Below are 20,395 nucleotides of genomic sequence, written 5' to 3' on the forward strand. Positions count from 1 at the left end.
CAGGCCACGTCTATCCTCCCTGCTCTTTGCTGGGTGACCTTGGGGAAGCTGAGTCCCTACAGGCAATGGGTACATTGCTGGATCACCCATGTGCAGTTGTCAGGAAGATCGAAGAAAATGATCACTGTTTCCACTGGTGCTAACCTACGTTGCGCAAACACTGTGAAAGAACCACGGCCCATCTGCAGATGTACACATGGGCTCAAAGGGGACCCGTGGATTTCCTAAGTCTCTGAAGTCTCATGTTAGCTTTAGGAATTGATATGGAATTCATGTAATTTTGGGTAATCTTAGAAATTCTTGGGTGTGTATCCTGCAGGTTACCTGCAACATGGAGAGGGAAGGCTTAAGGTCAGCTCACTGCTGGCTTCCCACCTGGTGCATTTGGGGCTTTCAGCTCACTAGGTCCCCACCCCAGAGTGTGGGGGCTTGGGGTGTGTACTCTTAGTGCCTGGGCATTGTGGTTAAAGGCTGGGGAGCAGGGAGGGTCCCTATCATCCTCTCCCTCCCTCAAGGCAGCTGCTCAACCCCCACTGTCAGGGGCTGACATATATCTGAGAAACGGGATCAGAGGAAGCAGGCCCCTGCCCGGGCAGCACTCTGCAGGGAGGAGCACACTGCAACCCACAGGCAGCTGGGACTCTGGTTCTTCCTTCCTGGCAGGAGGGGTGGAGGCCTTGGCTCTCTCGGGCCTGAAGACGCTTCCTTGCTCCAATGAAAGGAGATTCAAGAAGCGCTCTTCCAAGGCCTAGTGCCTGCCTCCCATTTGCCCAGCTCCCACGTCTGAGGGTGGCTAGGAGGGCCCTGGGCCAACCTGTGCTGGAGGCCACGACCTTGAGCTGCTGCACCAGGGGGCTCAGCAACTTCCCCGCCTTCAGCTTGCTCTTGCTGGTCTTTCTCCGGCGGCCGATGGGTGGGGCCGTGTGGAAGAGGCCTAAATTGGGGGGTAGCGGCTTGCCTAGGCGGCGGTACAGGGCCTCAATCTCCTGTTTCTGCTGACTTTGTAGCTCTGAGATCTCCTTCAGATGCCTGTAGGAGAGAAAGGAAGAGGGAAGCCAGATGGGCATTCTGGTCGTTTCCAACATGAGGCCCCTCCAGGAGAGCCCAGGACTGGTAGGATGGGTATGAGGAGTAGAGCCTGCAGGGTAGGCTGGGCAGACAGGCCATGCACAGGGGACACAAGGGCATTTAAACATCACCTTCTGTTTACACCTAAGCCAAATGGGAGTATCACTGAGACCTCTGGCATCAACTTACCCAACAACAGAACTGCATGAAGACTAGCCTAACATATTCAAGTTTTCTGATATATCCAGACTTGTAACATTGCTGCGTTTTTTTTTGGGGGGGGGTGCGGGTACCAGGGGAGGATATGAACAACTTCTCACATTTATGCTTACAATACAAACCCTACTCATAAACATGGGTGAAGAAACAAATAATCAGGGCTCAGAATTGGAAGGCTGCCTTAGCTTATCAGGCAAATAAGTGTTACTTCCTCCATGTGAGGAAACATAGCATAAGAGGCCTCTCAGAGGAGAGAAGCCTGTACAAGCGAGTCTACAGAAAATATGTTATTACCCAGGGCCCTGGGGCTCCAGCTGTGCCCAGGAGAGCTTCCAGCTAAGGCTGACCCCACAAGCAACACTATTCCTGAGAATAGAGCCGAGATGCCAGGTCACATGGGTAGGAAACTGCTGTTAAGACTTGAGTGGAATCACTGTCTGTGGGCAAGGGCAGTTTCTAGGAAAGTCTAGGAAAGGGCTGGGTGGTCCCAGTTGGCCTTCCTCAGGGAGCATGCAGCTAAGGCTGGGGCCCTCTCTGCACAGCCAAGAGCAGGAGAGAGCACAGGCTTCTCCTGCTCACATCTCCATTGCTGGGCCCATTCCAAGAGCCCATAGCCACTCCTTCCCAAGGATTCCAGCCTCTCCCGACCTTAGTAACTAAAGTGTGGGGCCCTCTTGTCCTGAAGGAGACTTCATGGCTTAGCTGTATCTCAGTGACCCTGACCACAGCAGGAGCAAGTAAACTTGCAGGGGGAGAGAGCAAGTGCGATCAAGCCCTATGTGTGAGACTGAAGGAGGAGGGGAGGTGTGGGCCCCAGAGACCAGGGACCAGATCTGATGGCAGGGACACTGCCTCTGCCCTGTCACCCAGCCCAAGCAGCTCAAAGTGTGCATGGCAGGACGTGGACTTCAGCTGCCGGACACTTCCCCTGACACCATAGCCCAGACCTGACCTGTTCCACAGGACCTACTTCTCTCGAAGACTCTGCAGCTCTTTCCTGATATCAGCATCCTCAATCTCTGAGTCGTTGTCACTGCTGATGTAGGATGACTGGGAGTGGAAGGAGGTCACGCTGATGGTGGGGACCTTCACGCCCATCCTGCTGGGTGTCTCCAGGCCTGGGGAGCCAGCCCGAGAGGACCTCTGCAGGAAGGCAGCGGCCTTCTTCACAAAGTCACTGGCCACACCACCACTGCTGCTGGGCAGGGAGGCATGCTTCTGCACAGAAGGCCTCCCGCGAGGGGACTCGTCCCCAGAGTCACTGGACATGGGCTCTTCCATGCCGACCTCGATGGAGGAGGCCGTCTGTGCCCGCCGCACAGCCAGCTTCATGTCTGGGCTGCAGGGAGCCTCATCCAGGTAAACGTCAGGTGGGGCTGAGTACCGCAGGCTATTGGGGGAGGCCAGAGTCCACTCATCCTGAGTGCTGACCACTGAGAACCGGCCCACGGTTTTGGCTGGCGAGCTGCCATCCTGCTGCCCTGGCCACTTCGGAGGGGATCCTGATACCAGAGTGCTGTGAGGCTGGGGTTGGCTGGCCTGGCCACCCTCAATCAACGTCCCCGGGCAGCTCTGCATGGACTCGGCCAAGGTTTCCCCAGGGACCCTGCTGGTCCGGTCTGTGGGCTCCAGATGGGCAGGGATGGCAGAAGCAGGGACATCCTTGGGAAACAGTGGAAAGGAAAAGATTCCACGCAAACACCATCAGAGAGCAAGCCCGCCAACCCACTGAGCATCTCACTGGAGAAAACTTCTTACCTGGGGGGCACTGGGTGCTGCAAGCAAATCTGAGGCCACCTGTGCTCCCTCACGGCCAAGCGTGTGGCTCAAAGATGATTCAGCTGTAGAAATGTTAAAACCATTACTCAGGCTGGTGCAAAGAACAAAGGCAGGAATGACCCAAAAGCAGCCATCCAGAAGAGAAAGGGAGTGGCAGTGAGAAGCGGTGTGTGCAGCTGGAAAACAGAAACTACTGACATCCTAACCCCATCACTTCACAGGAGATGCCCTGTGATCCAGAAAAGGGGGGAGACATCAGCCCAATACTACCCAGATCCCTGAAGACCCCTGGTCAAAACCCTCAGGCACAGCCAGGCCTTCCATGCACCTGATTACCATCGCCTGCCTCACCTGTCCTCTCTATACCCCTGATGTGCCTTGTCTCACCTGACGGCATCGCCTTCTCTCTCCCCGGCATGTTCTGATGATAAAAGGCTCTTATGAGGCCGAGGAAGATCAGAATAATAAGGCTGACTCCTAATCCTGCTGCTCCAAAGTCTATGGAAGGTCCCTGTCATCTGAGACTGTCCCATTTCCCCATCTACAGATGATACATTTGACCAGCCTTCCCAGGTTGCTGTGAAGAGTAAACAATAGAAGCAGAAGGAGCTGATGTGTGGAAGCCTGGCCTGAGTTGGGACCTGCACATAGCAAAGAAAACCAGAGCTGTGTGTTAGCCTGAGCTGAATTGACATGCTGCTGTGCACAGGGGATTGGGGGAGGCATGACAGGGGCTGAAAGAGCCTCCAGCCAGGCTGGGGGGCTGCCCCTGCAGATTCCTGAGAAGACCCAGATCCATCTGTCATGCAGCCCCAACTCTAGGCAATACACAATACTCCTCCCTACACGACTATGGTGAAGATCATCCAATCTTGCTTTGCACACCTCTGGGGACAGGAGGCTCATTACCAACTGTACTCTATCTCTGATCAGCTCTGACCGCCAGAAAAATTGACCTTTTCCAAACTAGAATCTATCTCTTAAGAGTTTCCCTGTCAGTTCCATACTCTGGAAGGCTCCGGCACTCGAAGGCACTGATGCTGCATAAGGTGGCTGCCCATGGTACACAACTCACAGAAAGAAGGCAAAAGGAGATGGAGCGGGCACTCAGGTACAATCTCTAACCTTCCCCCTTGCCCAGCCCACTCCTGCTTCATCCCATGATCCTTATCTTCCCCAGGTAAACACCATATGTTACGCCTTCTGACCCCAATCCCAGAAGCCCCATCCCTCTAAAGTTGTGGCATCTATAAGAATGCAGTGTCCTGGGGTCCAGCCACAGAATCCAACGGTCCACTCCCCTTGTTCTGTGATCTGGGAAGACTGTTCTTGCCACTGATACACACCCATGGTCCCATTACAAGGTCAGCTGGATCCTTATCTTGCCCATCTCTCAAGAAATTACAGGCCGAGAAAGAACCAACACCTTAGATCAGACCAACTCCTTGTGCTAAAACATATGTGTTCAGGTAGACTTCACTTTCACTTTTCACTTTCATGCACTGGAAAAGGAAATGGCAACCCACTCTAGTGTTCTTGCCTGCAGAATCCCAAGGACGGGAGCCTGGTGGGCTGCCGTCTGTGGGGTCGCACAGAGTCGGACACGACGGACGTGACTTAGAAGAAGTGAAATGAGAACGACAGCAAGAATTCCTGCAGAGATGCACAGTACTCAAAGAAAGTACTGAAGAAATCCTGTTTCAGAACTTCACGGATGGCTCTAGCCCGGCAGCTTCCACAGACCTGTTGGAACTCCCCAGCCCCAGCCCTGCATTCTGTCCAAAATAACCACAGTCACCTTATAATCTCCTATAGAAAGAGGAGCTAGGGGTATCCACCAGAATATACTGAGAGCACTGGGGAGCCAGGCAGGCCCTGTTAAGATCCCAATACCCAGTCAATAGGGCTTTCACCCATTTCCACAGAGGGCTTTCTCTTGGAGTGTGAACACATGGTTTGTGCTAGAACTGCTTCTGCCACATCTGGGTCCCACCCAAGATGCTGTGGGGATGAAGGGTAAAGGAGCAGAATGTTTCAAAGTAAGGAAGGCTGGTAACACCTATGGCTTGTTACCTGTCACTGACGAGGACACGGACTGCTCCAGTGTGACCTCTAATCCAGGGGCCATTTCTGACTTTTCCAACTGAAGAAAGAAACAGAAAAAAAGAGCTGTGAGCCTTACTTGCTAACATCTCTGTAGCAAAACTGCATATCCTCTCCTCCAGTTCAAAGGATGGCCTCCTTCTCCCTAGGCAACTCAAGCAAAGCAAGTGTGGGTGGGTCAGACATGAATTGCCTGGAGACAGTTCCTCGGGCAGTACTCACCGCAGGCTGAAGCAGCACGGCCAGACTGCCCCCAGAGGCCTCTGTACGGGGCTCATCCCCTCTTGGGAGTTCCAGGGTGATGTCTCGGTCACCTGCCTCCACAGGGGTCCCGGCCGAGGCTGAGGAGGTGGGCACGTGCTCCTGGTAGAGCAGAGTCCTCAGCTTCTCGTCCAGGCTCTTGATGGTGCTGTCCACAAAGCCCACCCTTGGGGGCGGCCCTTCTCCATCTGACTCCAAGGCTGAAGGTGGCTGAGGAGGGCCGGTGGGTGCCAGCGGGGGACTGGGGAGCTGGGGAGTGGCCAGACTGATTGCTCCTACCACAGTGGGGAGTGGGGGAAGGGGCTGGCTCACAGTGGGCTGAGGGGCCCCACCAGGGGCAGCAGATGTGGGGGCCAAAGCTGGCAGGGGCTCCCCCTTGGTGATGGGCTCTCTGGCTAAGGCAGGATCCCCCAGACCCATGGGGTGAAGGGGGGCCTCCAAAGGTGGGGCACAAGGCCCTCGGCCCATGTCAGGGGACTGTGCAACAAGGTGAGCATCAAGAGTCTCCATTAGTGGCCAGGGAGTCTTATGCTCACTGGCTGGCCCATGAGGGGTTCCTGGGCCCCCGGCCTGCATGGCAGGCCCCGTTGCTGGCTCCAGCTTAGGACTGGCAGCTGGTGGGGCCATGTCTTGGGACAGAGCAGTCACGGGAGGGGATGACGGCACCAAAGGGGCTGGTGCACCACCAGGAAGGTCCCTGGGGCCTGCTTGGCTCAGAAGCTGCAGATCAGTTGAGAAGCTGGGTTTCTCCTTGGAGGATAGCTGGTCTTTAGAGGGTGCTGAATCTAGAAGAAATAGGAAAAATGCCTCTATACTAACCTATTCTGGTCCTATTCACCTGGCACTTTGCTAGCTAAAAAGATGCCTTCTTTGGGCTGGTAGTGCCCTATATACCAGTCCTCTTCTGCTTTTCTCCGACATGCCAACTTCATGCATGTGCTAGCTCCGGCCTGAGACTCCTTGCACACATCTCCCTGCGACCCTGCTTCCCACCTCAGGTTGTGTTCCAGAAGTGTCCCATTCAGCCGCACTAGCACATCCCACCCTCCTTCTGATTTTTCGGTAGCACTTAGCCATCAGGCATAACCTATCCCTGTCTGTTGACTGTCTTTCCATGCCCCCATGTGCCAGGCGAGCTCCATAAAAACAGCTCTTATGACCCTTGCACTGGCCCATTCCACAAAACTGTAAATAAAATTATAAAGTCTTAAGTAGCAAGCAGTACACATTCCCCTGCCCTGGAGAGAACAGTAACTTCTGATAAGCCAGACACCATGCTTTGGTAAGATCAGAAGCTCGGACCAGAGAGAGATCAAGATGAAAGAGTTGAAGGACAACGTGTTCACCACCCTCTGCGAACACATCAAAAATACATCACAGGTGGAACAATTCTCACTAAAATCAAACTGAAGACTGGCAGGAGGCCTTTTGTACAATCAAGGCTGTAAAGATCGACACTGAATCGGGTAGAAAGTGATCAGGTCAGAACCGATGCCCCTAGAAGGGGACACAGAGGTAAAGGGGGATTACATGGGCTTGGAGATCCTTCCTGAGGAGTGAGCGGTATGAACCCCATGTTAGACATCCCATCCCTGGGGTCTGACACCGAGAAGATGAGCCCCCTTGGTTGATTTGAAAACCAGTGGGACCAGTGGGATTTAAAAACCAGGAGGGCTGTAAGAAACCTAGAATTTGCTTGTGAAGAGTGTTTACTTGTAGGAGCAAAACAGAGGAAGCAGATTGAAAGTGCCTGGGACTCTGGTCAGTTTCCTGCAACTGATCCAAGGCATGCCCTAGACCACACTGAGCACCCAATCCAGCACCAGGAGCTTCAACACAGCTTCCCACTAGATCAAAGGCTGCTATGGTGGAGGAAAATGTGCATTTGTGGGAGACAGAGCTGGCTCTCACCCAGCCCTGCATCTGGTCGGGGGTAGGGTGGGACAGCCATTACTGGTGTTCACAGAAGCGACAGACTAGAGCTCTGATTGGTGTGCAGGCACAGTACAAGCACACACACTGGCCTATACCAGGTACCACTCAGATCCTCTTGCTCTAGCACAGATCTCTACTGGAACAAACATTTCATTGTCAGGAGAGTGGGGAGCACATACTCAGAGGGAAAGGAGGCAGCTTGAACTCCACCCTCAGGGATTCTGCTCTAGACTTTGGGACCAGACCCCACCCTTGATAGGGCTGTGATGACCAATGAGCATACAAGAAGCCCCAGATCATACCTGGCTCTGCCTCTAGCCTCTCCATCTCCAATCCTACCTACCATCAAGGTGATACCAGCCCGCACACTCTGGGAAAAGATATGACCCTGCTTAGTTCAGATCCAGTTCTCCCACCAAAGCCACTGGGCAAAGACAGACTGAACAGAGATGCTCCCATACAAGCACAACTCTTTAAGACCAAGACGGGTAACGTTTCACCTAATTTCATAGAGAAAACAGACGTTAAGCAAAATGAGAAGACACAGGGACTTCTCTCATATGAAAAAAGGAGAAAAACCCCTGAAAAAATAAATAATAAAACAGAGATAAATAATTTACCAGAAAGAGTTCAAAGCCTTAGTAAAAGAATGCTCAATGAACTAAGGAAGACAACAGATGAACACAGTGAAAATTTTAACAAAGAAGTAGAAAATACAACAAATAAAGTCATAAAATACAACTGAAATGAAAAAACACCAGAAAGGTTTAACAGCAGAGTAAGTGATACAGAAGAATGCCTGAGAGAGCTGGGAGACAGAATAATGGAAACCACCCAATCAGAACAGAAAAAGAATATTAAAAAATGAGAATAAGTTAAGGGACCTCTAGGACAATATCAAGCATACTAACATTTGCATTATTGAGGTTCCAAAGGAGAAAAGGGTAAAAAAAAAATGTATTTGATGAAACTATGCCTGAAAACTCTCTGAACCTGAAGAAAAATAGATATCCACGTACGGTAAACACAGAGTGTCCCAAACTGAACATATACACCAAGACCTACCATAATTAAAATGGTAAATGTTAAAGACAAAGAATCTGAAGGCAGCAAGAGAAAAACAAAGAGTAACATATAAAGAAACACTCATAAGTCCATCAGCTGATTTTTCTGCAGAAACTTTATAGCCACAAGGGAATGGCTTGACATACCCATAGTGCTACAAAGGAAAAATCTAAAATTTAGGATAATCTACCCAACCAGATTATCATTCAGAATTAAAAGACAGCTAAAGAACTTCTCAGATAAGGAAAAACTAAAAGTTCATATTTAACCCAACTTTAAAGGAAGTCTTAGATAGTCTTCTCCAAGTGGAAAAAACGGCGTACAACAAAAGGAAAGAATTTATAGGAAGGGAAAATCCCACCAGTAAAGGAAAATACACAGTATATACAGCAAAGACCGTGGATCAAATGCTTATATAAGATTAAAAGACAAAAATTAGAAAGTTGACTATAACTACAATAAACAGTTAAGGGATATACATGGAGATGTAAAATATGACATAAAAAAACACAAAATGTGGTGACTCCACTGGTGGTGCAGTGGTTAAGATTCCACACTTCCACTGCAGGAGGCACAGGTTCAATCCCTGGTTCGGGGAAATAAGATCCTGCATGCTGCGTGGCACAGCCAAAAAAACGAAAAACGAAACACTCACAAAATGTGGGGGAGAGGAGTAAAATAATGGAGATTTTTAAGAATGTGCTTGAACTTAAATGACTGAAATGACCAAATTAAAATAAATAGATATTTAGGTCAACATATGGCTCAGAGGGTAATGTGTCTGCCTACAAAGTGGGAGAGCCGGGTTTGATCCCTGGGTTGGGAAGATCCTCTGGAGAAGGAAATGGCAACCCACTCCAGTACTCTTGCCTGGAAAATCCCATGGACTGAGAAGCCTGGTAGGCTACAGTCCACGGGATTGCAAAGAGTTGGACACGACTGAGCGACTTCACTCACTCATATGAACCCCATGGCAACCACAAATCAGAATCCTACAGTAGACACACAAAAATAGGGAGAAAGTAACACAAGCATACCACTAAACAAAACAATCAAACCACATGGAAAGAAACTAAAAGAAGATGAAAAGAACACAGAATGAAAAAAATGACCCAGAAAACAAGTAACAGAATAGCAATATGTACATACCTACATATAATCACTTTAAATGTCAATGGACTAAATGTTCCAATCAGAAGACATAGAGGAGATGACTGGATAAAAAACAAGACCATCTATTCGAGAGACTCTCTTTGAGTTAAAGATACACAGACTACAAGTGAGGGGATGGAAGGAGATATTTCACAAAAATGAAAAAGACAAGAAAGTTGGTAGCAATACTCCTATTTTACAAAATAGACTTTAAGAGAAAGTCTAGAGGGGGGAGGGAAAGATGGCGGAGGAATAGGACGGGAAGATCACTTTCTCCCTCACAAATTCCTCAAAAGAACATTTCAACGCCGAGCAAACTCCACAAAACAACTTCTGTAGGCTGGCAGAGGACATCAGGCAACCAGAAAAGCAGACCATTGTCTTCAAAAACAGGCAGGAAAAAATATAAAAGACGAAAAAGGAGACAAAGGAGGTGGGGAGGGAGCTCCATCCCAGGAAGGGAAGCCCGTCCCGGGAAGGGAATTTGAAGAAGAGAGGTTTCCAAACACCAGGAAACACTCTCCCTGCTGAGTGTGTGGCGAGCCTTGGAAACACAGAGGGCAACATAACAGGAAGGAAAAATAGATAAATAATTAAAACCAACAGATTACAAGCCCAACAGTAACTCTCCCAGCGGAAAAGCAGCACAGACGCCTGCATCCACCATTGGGAAGTGGGGGCAGGGCAGGGATGCGCGGGAGGCGCGGGCTGCAGGGCTTTGCAAGAATCGGGCAGGAATGCCCCACGCGCAACCAGAACGATCTAACTTGGGCTAGCAAACCAGACTGTGGGATAGCTACCACGCGAAAAGCTCGAACATAAGACACCGCCAGGACTGAGCACAGAACAAAGGACAGAATGGAAAAAGCCGGCTGCAGACCATTCCCCGCCGGGGACAGGCAGCCAGAGCCGTAAGGACTGGAAAGGGGCAATTGCAGACCCGGAGAGACTTTACGTACCTAACTGCAAGCAGGCTCCTTTGCTAAGACTTCTGAGGGTGCTGGACAGTCACAATCTGCCTCATGGGGTGCGCCAGCGGTCCACCCAGAGAGCTGAGCGGCAGCGGTAGAAAAGGTGACAAGCCGCGGCGATCGCGCTCGCCAAACTCCTGAGCTACTCGGACCTGGGAAGGGCACAAAGCGCAGTCCCAGCCGAATCTGTGCCTCTGAGGGCTGCCTAAGCGCCGAACCTGAGCGGCTTGGACCGGGGAAGTGCATGCAGCCTAGGGCTGGCCCCAGACGGTTCCCGGCTGAGCATGGTTCCCGGCTGAGCATCGTAGAGACGGAGCGGTTTGTGCGCCGAGAGAAAGGACAGGTCAAGTGGGGCTGAGATACGGTGTGCACACGACAGTGCTGTTTGTTTGCAGCATCCCCCCTCCCCACAGCGTGACTGAACTAGTGAGCCTAAAAAACCAGCAAACAGAAGAAGTTAAACAGAGGGAACCACCTTGGAAGTGAGCCCACACGGCCCATAACATCAGAGAAGGGCCAGATATATTTTTAATATTTTTAAAATCATTCCTTTTTTTTTTTTTTTGCTTTTTGCTTTTTTGTTTTTCTTTTTTTTTCTAGCTTTTTTTTTAATTGTTAAGTCTTCTATTTCTCCTCTAATTTTTATTTCTATAACCTATTATTACTATTTAAAAAAAAAAGACTTTTTCTTTTTTAAGGCAAACACCATATATACTCTTTGGATGGTTGTTGGTGTGGGGTTTTTTTTGTTTTGTTTTGTTTGTTTTTAATAATTCTTTTTTTTTTTCCTTCCTTTTTCCTTCTGCTTTTCTTTAATATTGTATCTTTGAAAATCCAACCTCTACTCTAGATTTTTAATCTTTGCTCTTAGGTTTTTGTTGTCAACTTTGTACATTTAAAAACCCAAACTTCACTACCCAAGTTTACCTGAGAGCGAGATTACTGGCTTGACCTCTCTCTCCTCCTCTGGACTCTCCTTTTTCTCCACCAGGTGACCTCTGTCTCTTTTCTTCCCCATCTCTTCTCTATCCAACTCTGTGAATCTCTGTGTGTTCCAGACGGTAGAGAACACCTAAGGAACTGGTTACTGGCAGGATTTGTCTCTCTCCTACTCATTCCTCTCTCTTATCCTCCTGGTCACCTCTGTCTACTTCCTCCCTCTCCTCTTCCCCGTATAACTCTGTAAATACCTCTGAGTGGTCCAGACTATGGAGCGCACATAAGGAAGTGACTACTGGCTAGCTTACTCTCTCCTCTCTTGATCTCACCGCATCTCATTCCAGTTACCTCTAACTACCCCCTCCATCTTCTCTTCTCCTTGTAACTCAGTGAACCTCTCTGAGTGTCCCTCAATGTGGAGAAACTTTTCATCTTTAACCTAGATGTTTTATCATCGGTGCTGTGTAGATGGAGAAGTCTAGAGGCTACTGTAAAAATAAAACTGGAAACCAGAAGCAGGAAGCTTAAATCCAAAGCCTGAAAACATTAGAGAACTCTTGAATTCAGGGAACATTAAGCAATAGGAGCTCATCAAATGCCTTCATACCTACACCGAAACCAAGCTCCACCCAAGGGCCAACAAGTTCCAAAACAAGACATACCACGCAAATTCTCCAGCAACACAGGAACACTCCCCTGAGCTTCAATATACAGGCAGCTCAAAATTATCCCCAAACCTTTGATGTCTCATAACCCATTACGGGTCACTCCACTGCACTCCAGAGAGAAGAAACCCAGCTCCACCCACCAAAACTCCAACACAAGCCTCCCTAACCAGGAAACCTTGACAAGCCTCTGATAGAACCCCACCCAAAGTGAGGAAGCTCCATAATAAAGAGAACTCCACAAATTACCAGAATATAAAAAGGCCACCCCAAACGCAGCAATATAACCAAGATGAAGAGACAGAGGAATACTCAGCAGGTAAAGGAACAGGAGAGTTGCCCACCAAACCAAACAAAAGAGGAAGAAGTAGGGAATCTACCGGAGAAGGAATTTCGAATATTGATAGTGAAAATGATCCAAAATCTTGAAATCAAAATGGAAACACAGATAAATAGCCTAGAGACAAGGATTGAGAAGATGCAAGAAAGGTTTAACAAGGACCTAGAAGAAATAAAAAGAGTCAAAATATAATGAATAACGCAATAAATGAGATCAGAAACACTCTGGAGGCAACAAATAGTAGAATAACGGAGGCAGAAGATAGGATTAGTGAAATAGAAGATAGAATGGTAGAAATAAATGAATCAGAGAGGAAACAAGAAAAACGAATTAAAAGAAACGAGGACAATCTCAGAGACCTCCAGGACAATATGAAACGCTCCAACATTCGAATTATAGGAGTCCCAGAAGAAGAAGACAGAAAGAAAGATCATGAGAAAATCCTTGAGAAGATAATAGTTGAAAACTTCCCTAAAATGGGGAAGGAAATAATCACCCAAGTCCAAGAAACACAGAGAGTTCCAAATAGGATAAACCCAAGGCGAAACACCCCAAGACACATATTAATCAAATTAACAAAGATCAAACACAAAGAACAAATATTAAAAGCAGCAAGGGAAAAACAACAAATAACACACAAGGGGATTCCCATAAGGATAATAGCTGATCTTTCAATAGAAACTCTTCAGGCCAGGAGGGAATGGCAAGACATACTTAAAGTGATGAAAGACAATAACCTACAGCCCAGATTACTGTACCCAGCGAGGATCTCATTCAAATACGAAGGAGAAATCAAAAGCTTTACCGACAAGCAAAAGCTGAGGGAATTCAGCACCACCAAACCAGCTCTCCAACAAATTCTAAAGGATATCCTCTAGACAGGAAACACGAAAGGGTGTATAAACCCGAACCCAAAACAATAAAGTAAATGGCAACGGGATCATACTTATCAATAATTACCTTAAACGTAAATGGGTTGAACACCCCAACCAAAAGACAAAGACTGGCCGAATGGATACAAAAACAAGACCCCTCTATATGCTGCTTACAAGAGACCCACCTCAAAACAAGGGACACATACAGACTGAAAGTGAAGGGCTGGAAAAAGATATACCACGCAAATAGAGACCAAAAGAAAGCAGGAGTGGCAATACTCATATCCGATAAAATAGACTTTAAAACAAAGGCTGTGAAAAGAGACAAAGAAGGCCACTACATAATGATCAAAGGAACAATCCAAGAAGAAGATATAACAATTATAAATATATATGCACCCAATATAGGAGCACCGCAATATGTAAGACAAATGCTAACAAGTATGAAAGGGGAAATCAACAATAACACAATAATAGTGGGAGACTTTAATACCCCACTCACACCTATGGACAGATCAACTAAACAGAAAATTAACAAAGAAACGCAAACTTTAAATGATACATTAGATCAGTTAGACCTAATTGATATCTATAGGACATTTCACCCCAAAACAATGAATTTCACCTTTTTTCAAGTGCTCATGGAACCTTCTCCAGGATAGATCACATCCTGGGCCATAAATCTAAACTTGATAAATTCAAAAAATCGAAATCATTCCAAGCATCTTTTCTGACCATAATGCATTAAGATTAGATCTCAATTACAGGAGAAAAACTATTAAAAATTCCAACATATGGAGGATGAACAACACACTTCTGAATAACCAACAAATCACAGAAGAAATCAAAAAAGAAATCAAAATATGCATAGAAACTAATGAAAATGAAAACACAACAACCCAAAACCTGTGGGACACTATAAAAGCAGTGCTAAGAGGAAAGTTCATAGCAATACAGGCATACCTCAAGAAACAAGAAAAAAGTCAAATAAATAACCTAACTCTACAACTAAAGCAACTAGAAAAGGAAGAGCTGGAGAACCCCAGAGTTAGTAGAAGGAAAGAAATCTTAAAAATTAGGGCAGAAATAAATGCAAAAGAAACAAAAGAGACCATAGCAAAAATCAACAAAGCCAAAAGCTGGTTCTTTGAAAGGATAAATAAAATTGACAAACCATTAGCCAGACTCATCAAGAAGCAAAGAGAGAAAAATCAAATCAATAAAATTAAAAATGAAAATGGAGAGATCACAAGAGACAACACAGAAATACAAAGGATCATAAGAGACTACTATCAGCAGTTGTATGCCAATAAAATGGACAACATGGAAGATATGGACAAATTCTTAGAAAAGTACAATTTTCCAAAACTGAACCAGGAAGAAATAGAAAATCTTAACAGACCCATCACAAGCACGGAAATTGAAACTGTAATCAGAAATCTTCCAGCAAACAAAAGCCCAGGTCCAGATGGCTTCACAGCTGAATTCTACCAAAAATTTCGAGAAGAGCTAACACCTATCCTCCTCAAACTCTTCCAGAAAATTGCAGAGGAAGGTAAACTTCCAAACTCATTCTATGAGGCCACCATCACCCTAATACCAGAACCTGACAAAGATGTCACAAAAAAAGAAAACTACAGGCCAATATCACTGATGAACATAGATGCAAAAATCCTCAACAAAATTCTAGCAATCAGAATCCAACAACACATTAAAAAGATCATACACCATGACCAAGTGGGCTTTATCCCAGGGATGCAAGGATTTTTCAATATCCACAAATCAATCAATGTAATTCACCACATTAACAAATTGAAAAATAAAAACCATATGATTATCTCAATAGATGCAGAGAAGGCCTTTGACAAAATTCAACATCCATTTATGATAAAAACTCTCCAGAAAGCAGGAATAGAAGGAACATACCTCAACATAATAAAAGCTATCTCTGACAAACCCACAGCAAACATTATCCTCAATGGTGAAAGATTGAAAGCATTTCCCCTAAAGTCAGGAACAAGACAAGGATGTTCACTATTCAATATAGTTCTGGAAGTTTTGGCCACAGCAATCAGAGCAGAAAAAGAAATAAAAGGAATCCAAATTGGAAAAGAAGAAGTAAAACTCTCACTGTTTGCAGATGACATGATCCTCTACATGGAAAACCCTAAAGACTCCACCAGAAAATTACTAGAGCTAATCAATGAATATAGTAAAGTTGCAGGATATAAAATCAACACACAGAAATCCCTTGCATTCCTATACACGAATAATGAGAAAGTAGAAAAGAAATTAAGGAAACAATTCCATTCACCATTGCAACGAAAAGAATAAAATACTTAGGAATATATCTACCTAAAGAAACTAAAGACCTATATATAAAAAACTATAAAACACTGATGAAAGAAATCAAAGAGGACACTAATAGATGGAGAAATATACCATGTTCATGGATCGGAAGAATCAATATAGTGAAAATGAGTATACTACCCAAAGCAATTTACAAATTCAATGCAATCCCTATCAAGCTACCAGCCACATTTTTCACAGAACTAGAACAAATAATTTTAAGATTTGTATGGAAATACAAAAACCTCGAATAGCCAAAGCAATCTTGAGAAAGAAGAATGGAACTGGAGGAATCAACTTGCCTGACTTCAGGCTCTACTACAAAGCCACAGTCATCAAGACAGTATGGTACTGGCACAAAGACAGACATATAGATCAATGGAACAAAATAGAAAGCCCAGAGATAAATCCACACACATATGGACACCTTATCTTTGACAAAAGAGGCAAGAATATACAATGGAGTAAAGACAATCTCTTTAACAAGTGGTGCTGGGAAAACTGGTCAACCACTTGTAAAAGAATGAAACTAGATCACTTTCTAACACCGCACACAAAAATAAACTCAAAATGGATTAAAGATCTAAATGTAAGATCAGAAACTATAAAACTCCTAGAGGAGAACATAGGCAAAACACTCTCAGACATAAATCACAGCAGGATCCTCTATGATCCACCTCCCAGAATTCTGGAAATAAAAGCAAAAATAAACAAATGGGATCTAATTAAAATTAAAAGCTTCTGCACAACAAAGGAAAATATAAGCAAGGTGAAAAGACAGCCTTCTGAATGGGAGAAAATAATAGCAAATGAAGCAACTGACAAACAACTAATCTCAAAAATATACAAGCAACTTATGCAGCTCAATTCCAGAAAAATAAACGACCCAATCAAAAAATGGGCCAAAGAACTAAATAGACATTTCTCCAAAGAAGACATACGGATGGCTAACAAACACATGAAAAGATGCTCAACATCACTCATTATTAGAGAAATGCAAATCAAAACAATGAGGTACCACTTCACACCAGTCAGAATGGCTGCGATCCAAAAATCTGCAAGCAATAAATGCTGGAGAGGGTGTGGAGAAAAGGGAACCCTCCTACACTGTTGGTGAGAATGCAAACTAGTACAGCCACTATGGAGAACAGTGTGGAGATTCCTTAAAAAATTGCAAATAGAACTACCTTATGACCCAGCAATCCCACTGCTGGGCATACACACCGAGGAAACCAGAACTGAAAGAGACACATGTACCCCAATGTTCATCGCAGCACTGTTTATAATAGCCAGGACATGGAAACAACCTAGATGTCCATCAGCAGATGAATGGATAAGAAAGCTGTGGTACATATACACAATGGAGTATTACTCAGCCGTTAAAAAGAATTCATTTGAATCAGTTCTGATGAGATGGATGAAACTGGAGCCGATTATACAGAGTGAAGTAAGCCAGAAAGAAAAACACCAATACAGTATACTAACACATATATATGGAATTTAGGAAGATGGCAATGACGACCCTGTATGCAAGACAGGGAAAGAGACACAGATGTGTATAACGGACTTTTGGACTCAGAGGGAGAGGGAGAGGGTGGGATGATTTGGGAGAATGACATTCTAACATGTATACTATCATGTAAGAATTGAGTCGCCAGTCTATGTCTGACGCAGCATGCAGCATGCTTGGGGCTGGTGCATGGGGATGACCCAGAGAGATGTTATGGGGAGGGAGGTGGTAGGGGGGTTCATGTTTGGGAACGCATGTAAATATTAAAGATTTTAAAATTTAAAAAAATAAAAAAATAAAAATAAAATAAGAGAAAGTCTATAAAAAAGACAAAGAAGGCCATTATACACTGATAAAGTGATCAATACCAGAAGAGAATATAACATTCTTAATATATATGCACAATATATATGTAATATATTGACTACACTAAAGCCTTTGACTGTGTGGCTCACAACAAACTATGGAAAATTCTTAAAGAGACAGGAATACCAGACCACCTTACCAGTCTCCTGAGAAAACTGGATACAAATTGAGAAGCAACAGTTAGAACTGAACATGGAACAACTGACTGGTTCAAAACTGGGAAAGAAGTATATTGTCACCCTGTTTATTTAACTTCTGTGCAGAGTGCATCATGTGAAATGTTAGGCTGGATGAATTACAAAAACTGAATCAAGACTGATGGGAGGAATATCAACAACCTCAGATATGCAGATGATACCACGCTAATGGCAGAAAATGAAGCAGAACTAAAGAGCCTCTTGATGAGAGTGAAAAAGCTGGCTTAAAAGTCAACACTTAAAAAACTAAGATACCAGGTCCCATATAGTCCCATCACTTCATGGCAAATAGAAGGGGAAATTTGGAAACGGTGGCAGATTTTATCTTCTTGGGCTCCAAAATCAGTGTGGACAGTGACTACAAGCCATGAAATTAAAAGATGCTTGCTCTTTGGAAGAAAAGTTACAATGAACCTAGACAGTATATTAAAAGCAGAGACATCACTTTGCCAACAAATGTCCATATAGTCAAAGCTATGGTTTTCCTCGTAGTCATGTACTGAAGTGACCATAAAAAAGACTAAGTGTGAAAAGCTTTCAAACTGCGGTGCTGGAGAAGACTGTTGAGAGTCCCCTGGACAGCAGGGAGATCAAACTAGTCAGTCCTAAAGGAAATCATCCCTGAATATTCATTGGATGGACTGTTGCTGAAGCCCCAATACTTTGGCCACCTGATGCAAAGAGCTGACTCACTGGAAAAGATCCTGATGCTGAAGACATCTCTCTGTTAGAGAGCATCACCAACTTGATGAACATGAATTTGAACAAACTCTGGGAGATGGGGGAAGACAGAGAAGCCTACACTCTATGGGGTCACAAAGAGTCAGACATGACTTAGCAGCTGAACAAAACCAAATACAGGTGCACCTAAATATGGAAAGTAAATATTAATAGTCAGAAAAAGGAAAAATTGACAATAGAATAAGAACAGATGATTATAACACTTCACTTATATCAAGGGAGAAATCATACAGACAAAAAACCAATAAAGAAACAGTGGTCTTAACATTAGACCAGTTGGACTTATTATATACCTGTAAGATATTCCATCTAAAAACAGCAGAATATACATTCTCTTCAAGTGCATGTGGAACATTCTCCAGGACAGATCACATGCTAGGCCACAAACTAGTCTCAAAAACGTTAGAGGACAGAAATTACATCAAGCATTTTTTTCTGACAATAATAGTATGAAACTTGGGCTTCCTGGTGGCTTAGAGAGTAAGGAATCTGCCTGTAATGCAGGAGACCTGGGTTGGGAAAATCTTTTGGAGAGGGAATGGCTACCCACTCCCATATTCTTACCTGGAAAATTATATGGATAGAGGACCCTGGTGGGCTATAGTCCATCTGGATGCAAAGAGTCGAACATGACTGAGCAACTAACACTTTCACTTTTCCACTTCCCACTTTTGGGACTTATTACAGGAAGAAAAATGGAGAAAAAAACAAAAACATGGAGACTAAATAGTATGATATTATAAAAACAATGGGTCAATGAAGAAATCAAAGACGTTATCAGCAAACATTTGGAGAAATGAAAATAAAAGCACAACGTTCCAAAATCTACGTGACACAGAAAAGGGAAGTTCTAAGGGGGAAGCAATAAAGGTCTACCTCAAAAAGGAAGAAAAATCTCAAATAAACAACATTGGTTACTGTCTAAAGGAATCAAATAACAAAGCCCAAAGTCAGCAGAAGAAAAGAAATAATCAAGATCAGAGAAGAATAAAATAGAGACCAAAAAAAACCAAAAAACAAAAAACCCACCTCAACAATAGAATAATCAATGAAAACAAGACCCAGCATTTGTTGCTTTTTTTTTTTTTTTTTAGGATAAAATTGATATCTTTATCCAGGCTCATTAAGAAAAAGAGAGAGGACTCAAAATAAGAAATGAAAGAAGAAATAATGAAACCAATATCAAAGATATACAAAAAAATCATACAGGAACAACTTGGACAGCCTAGAATAAATGGATAAAAACCCTAGAAACACACAATCTTCTAAGACTGAATCAGAAATAAATAGACAATTGGAATAGACAGTTAAGTAGTAGTGAAATTGAATTTGTCATCAAAAAACTCCCAACAGACAAAAGTCCAGAACCAGACAGACGACTTCACAGACAAAATTCTACCATATAAAGAAGAGCTAATACCTAGCCTTCCCAAACTATCCCCAAAACTGAAGAGGAGGGATCATTCCCAAATTCATTCTAAGAGGCCACCATTACACCCTGATACTCAGAAAAATACATTTACAAAAGAAAAAAATTACAGGCCAACAACAGTCATATAAAAAGATGGTCAACATCACTAATTATTAGAGAAACGGAAATCAAAACCATAATGAGGTACCACCTCACACCAGTCAGAATAGCCATCCTTGAAAGTCTACAAATATAAACGCTGGAGAGGACATAAAGAAAAGAACGCTCCGACACTGTTGGTGAGAATGTAAGTTGGTGCAGCCACCATGAAAAACATGTATGGAGGTTCCTCAAAAAGCTAAAAATAGAGTTGCCATATGATCCAGCATGTATCTGGAAAAAACCTATAATTCAAAAAGACACATGTACCCCTATGTTCATAGCAACAT

General features: G+C 44.5%; 1 protein-coding gene across 14 annotated transcripts in view; it reads right to left on the reverse strand.

The window, feature by feature from the left end:
- WNK2 (WNK lysine deficient protein kinase 2) overlaps positions 1-20,395 on the reverse strand; it is a 162,448-nt gene that overhangs the window by 40,191 nt on the left and 101,862 nt on the right. For all 14 annotated transcript variants that reach the window (XR_009599523.1, XM_060410837.1, XM_042242989.2 and 11 more), the window contains 5 exons: positions 5,392-6,215; positions 5,140-5,209; positions 3,046-3,128; positions 2,258-2,949; positions 815-1,029 (listed from right to left, as the gene is read on the reverse strand). Coding sequence is in view for 13 of the 14 variants with exons in the window: in XM_060410837.1 (XP_060266820.1) it covers positions 815-1,029; positions 2,258-2,949; positions 3,046-3,128; positions 5,140-5,209; positions 5,392-6,215 (1,884 nt within the window). In the remaining variant the exon portion in view is untranslated. The remainder of the gene's footprint in view (positions 1-814; positions 1,030-2,257; positions 2,950-3,045; positions 3,129-5,139; positions 5,210-5,391; positions 6,216-20,395) is intronic.

This window comes from Ovis aries, chromosome 2 (assembly GCF_016772045.2).
Source record: "Ovis aries strain OAR_USU_Benz2616 breed Rambouillet chromosome 2, ARS-UI_Ramb_v3.0, whole genome shotgun sequence".
Taxonomy (NCBI): domain Eukaryota; kingdom Metazoa; phylum Chordata; class Mammalia; order Artiodactyla; family Bovidae; genus Ovis; species Ovis aries.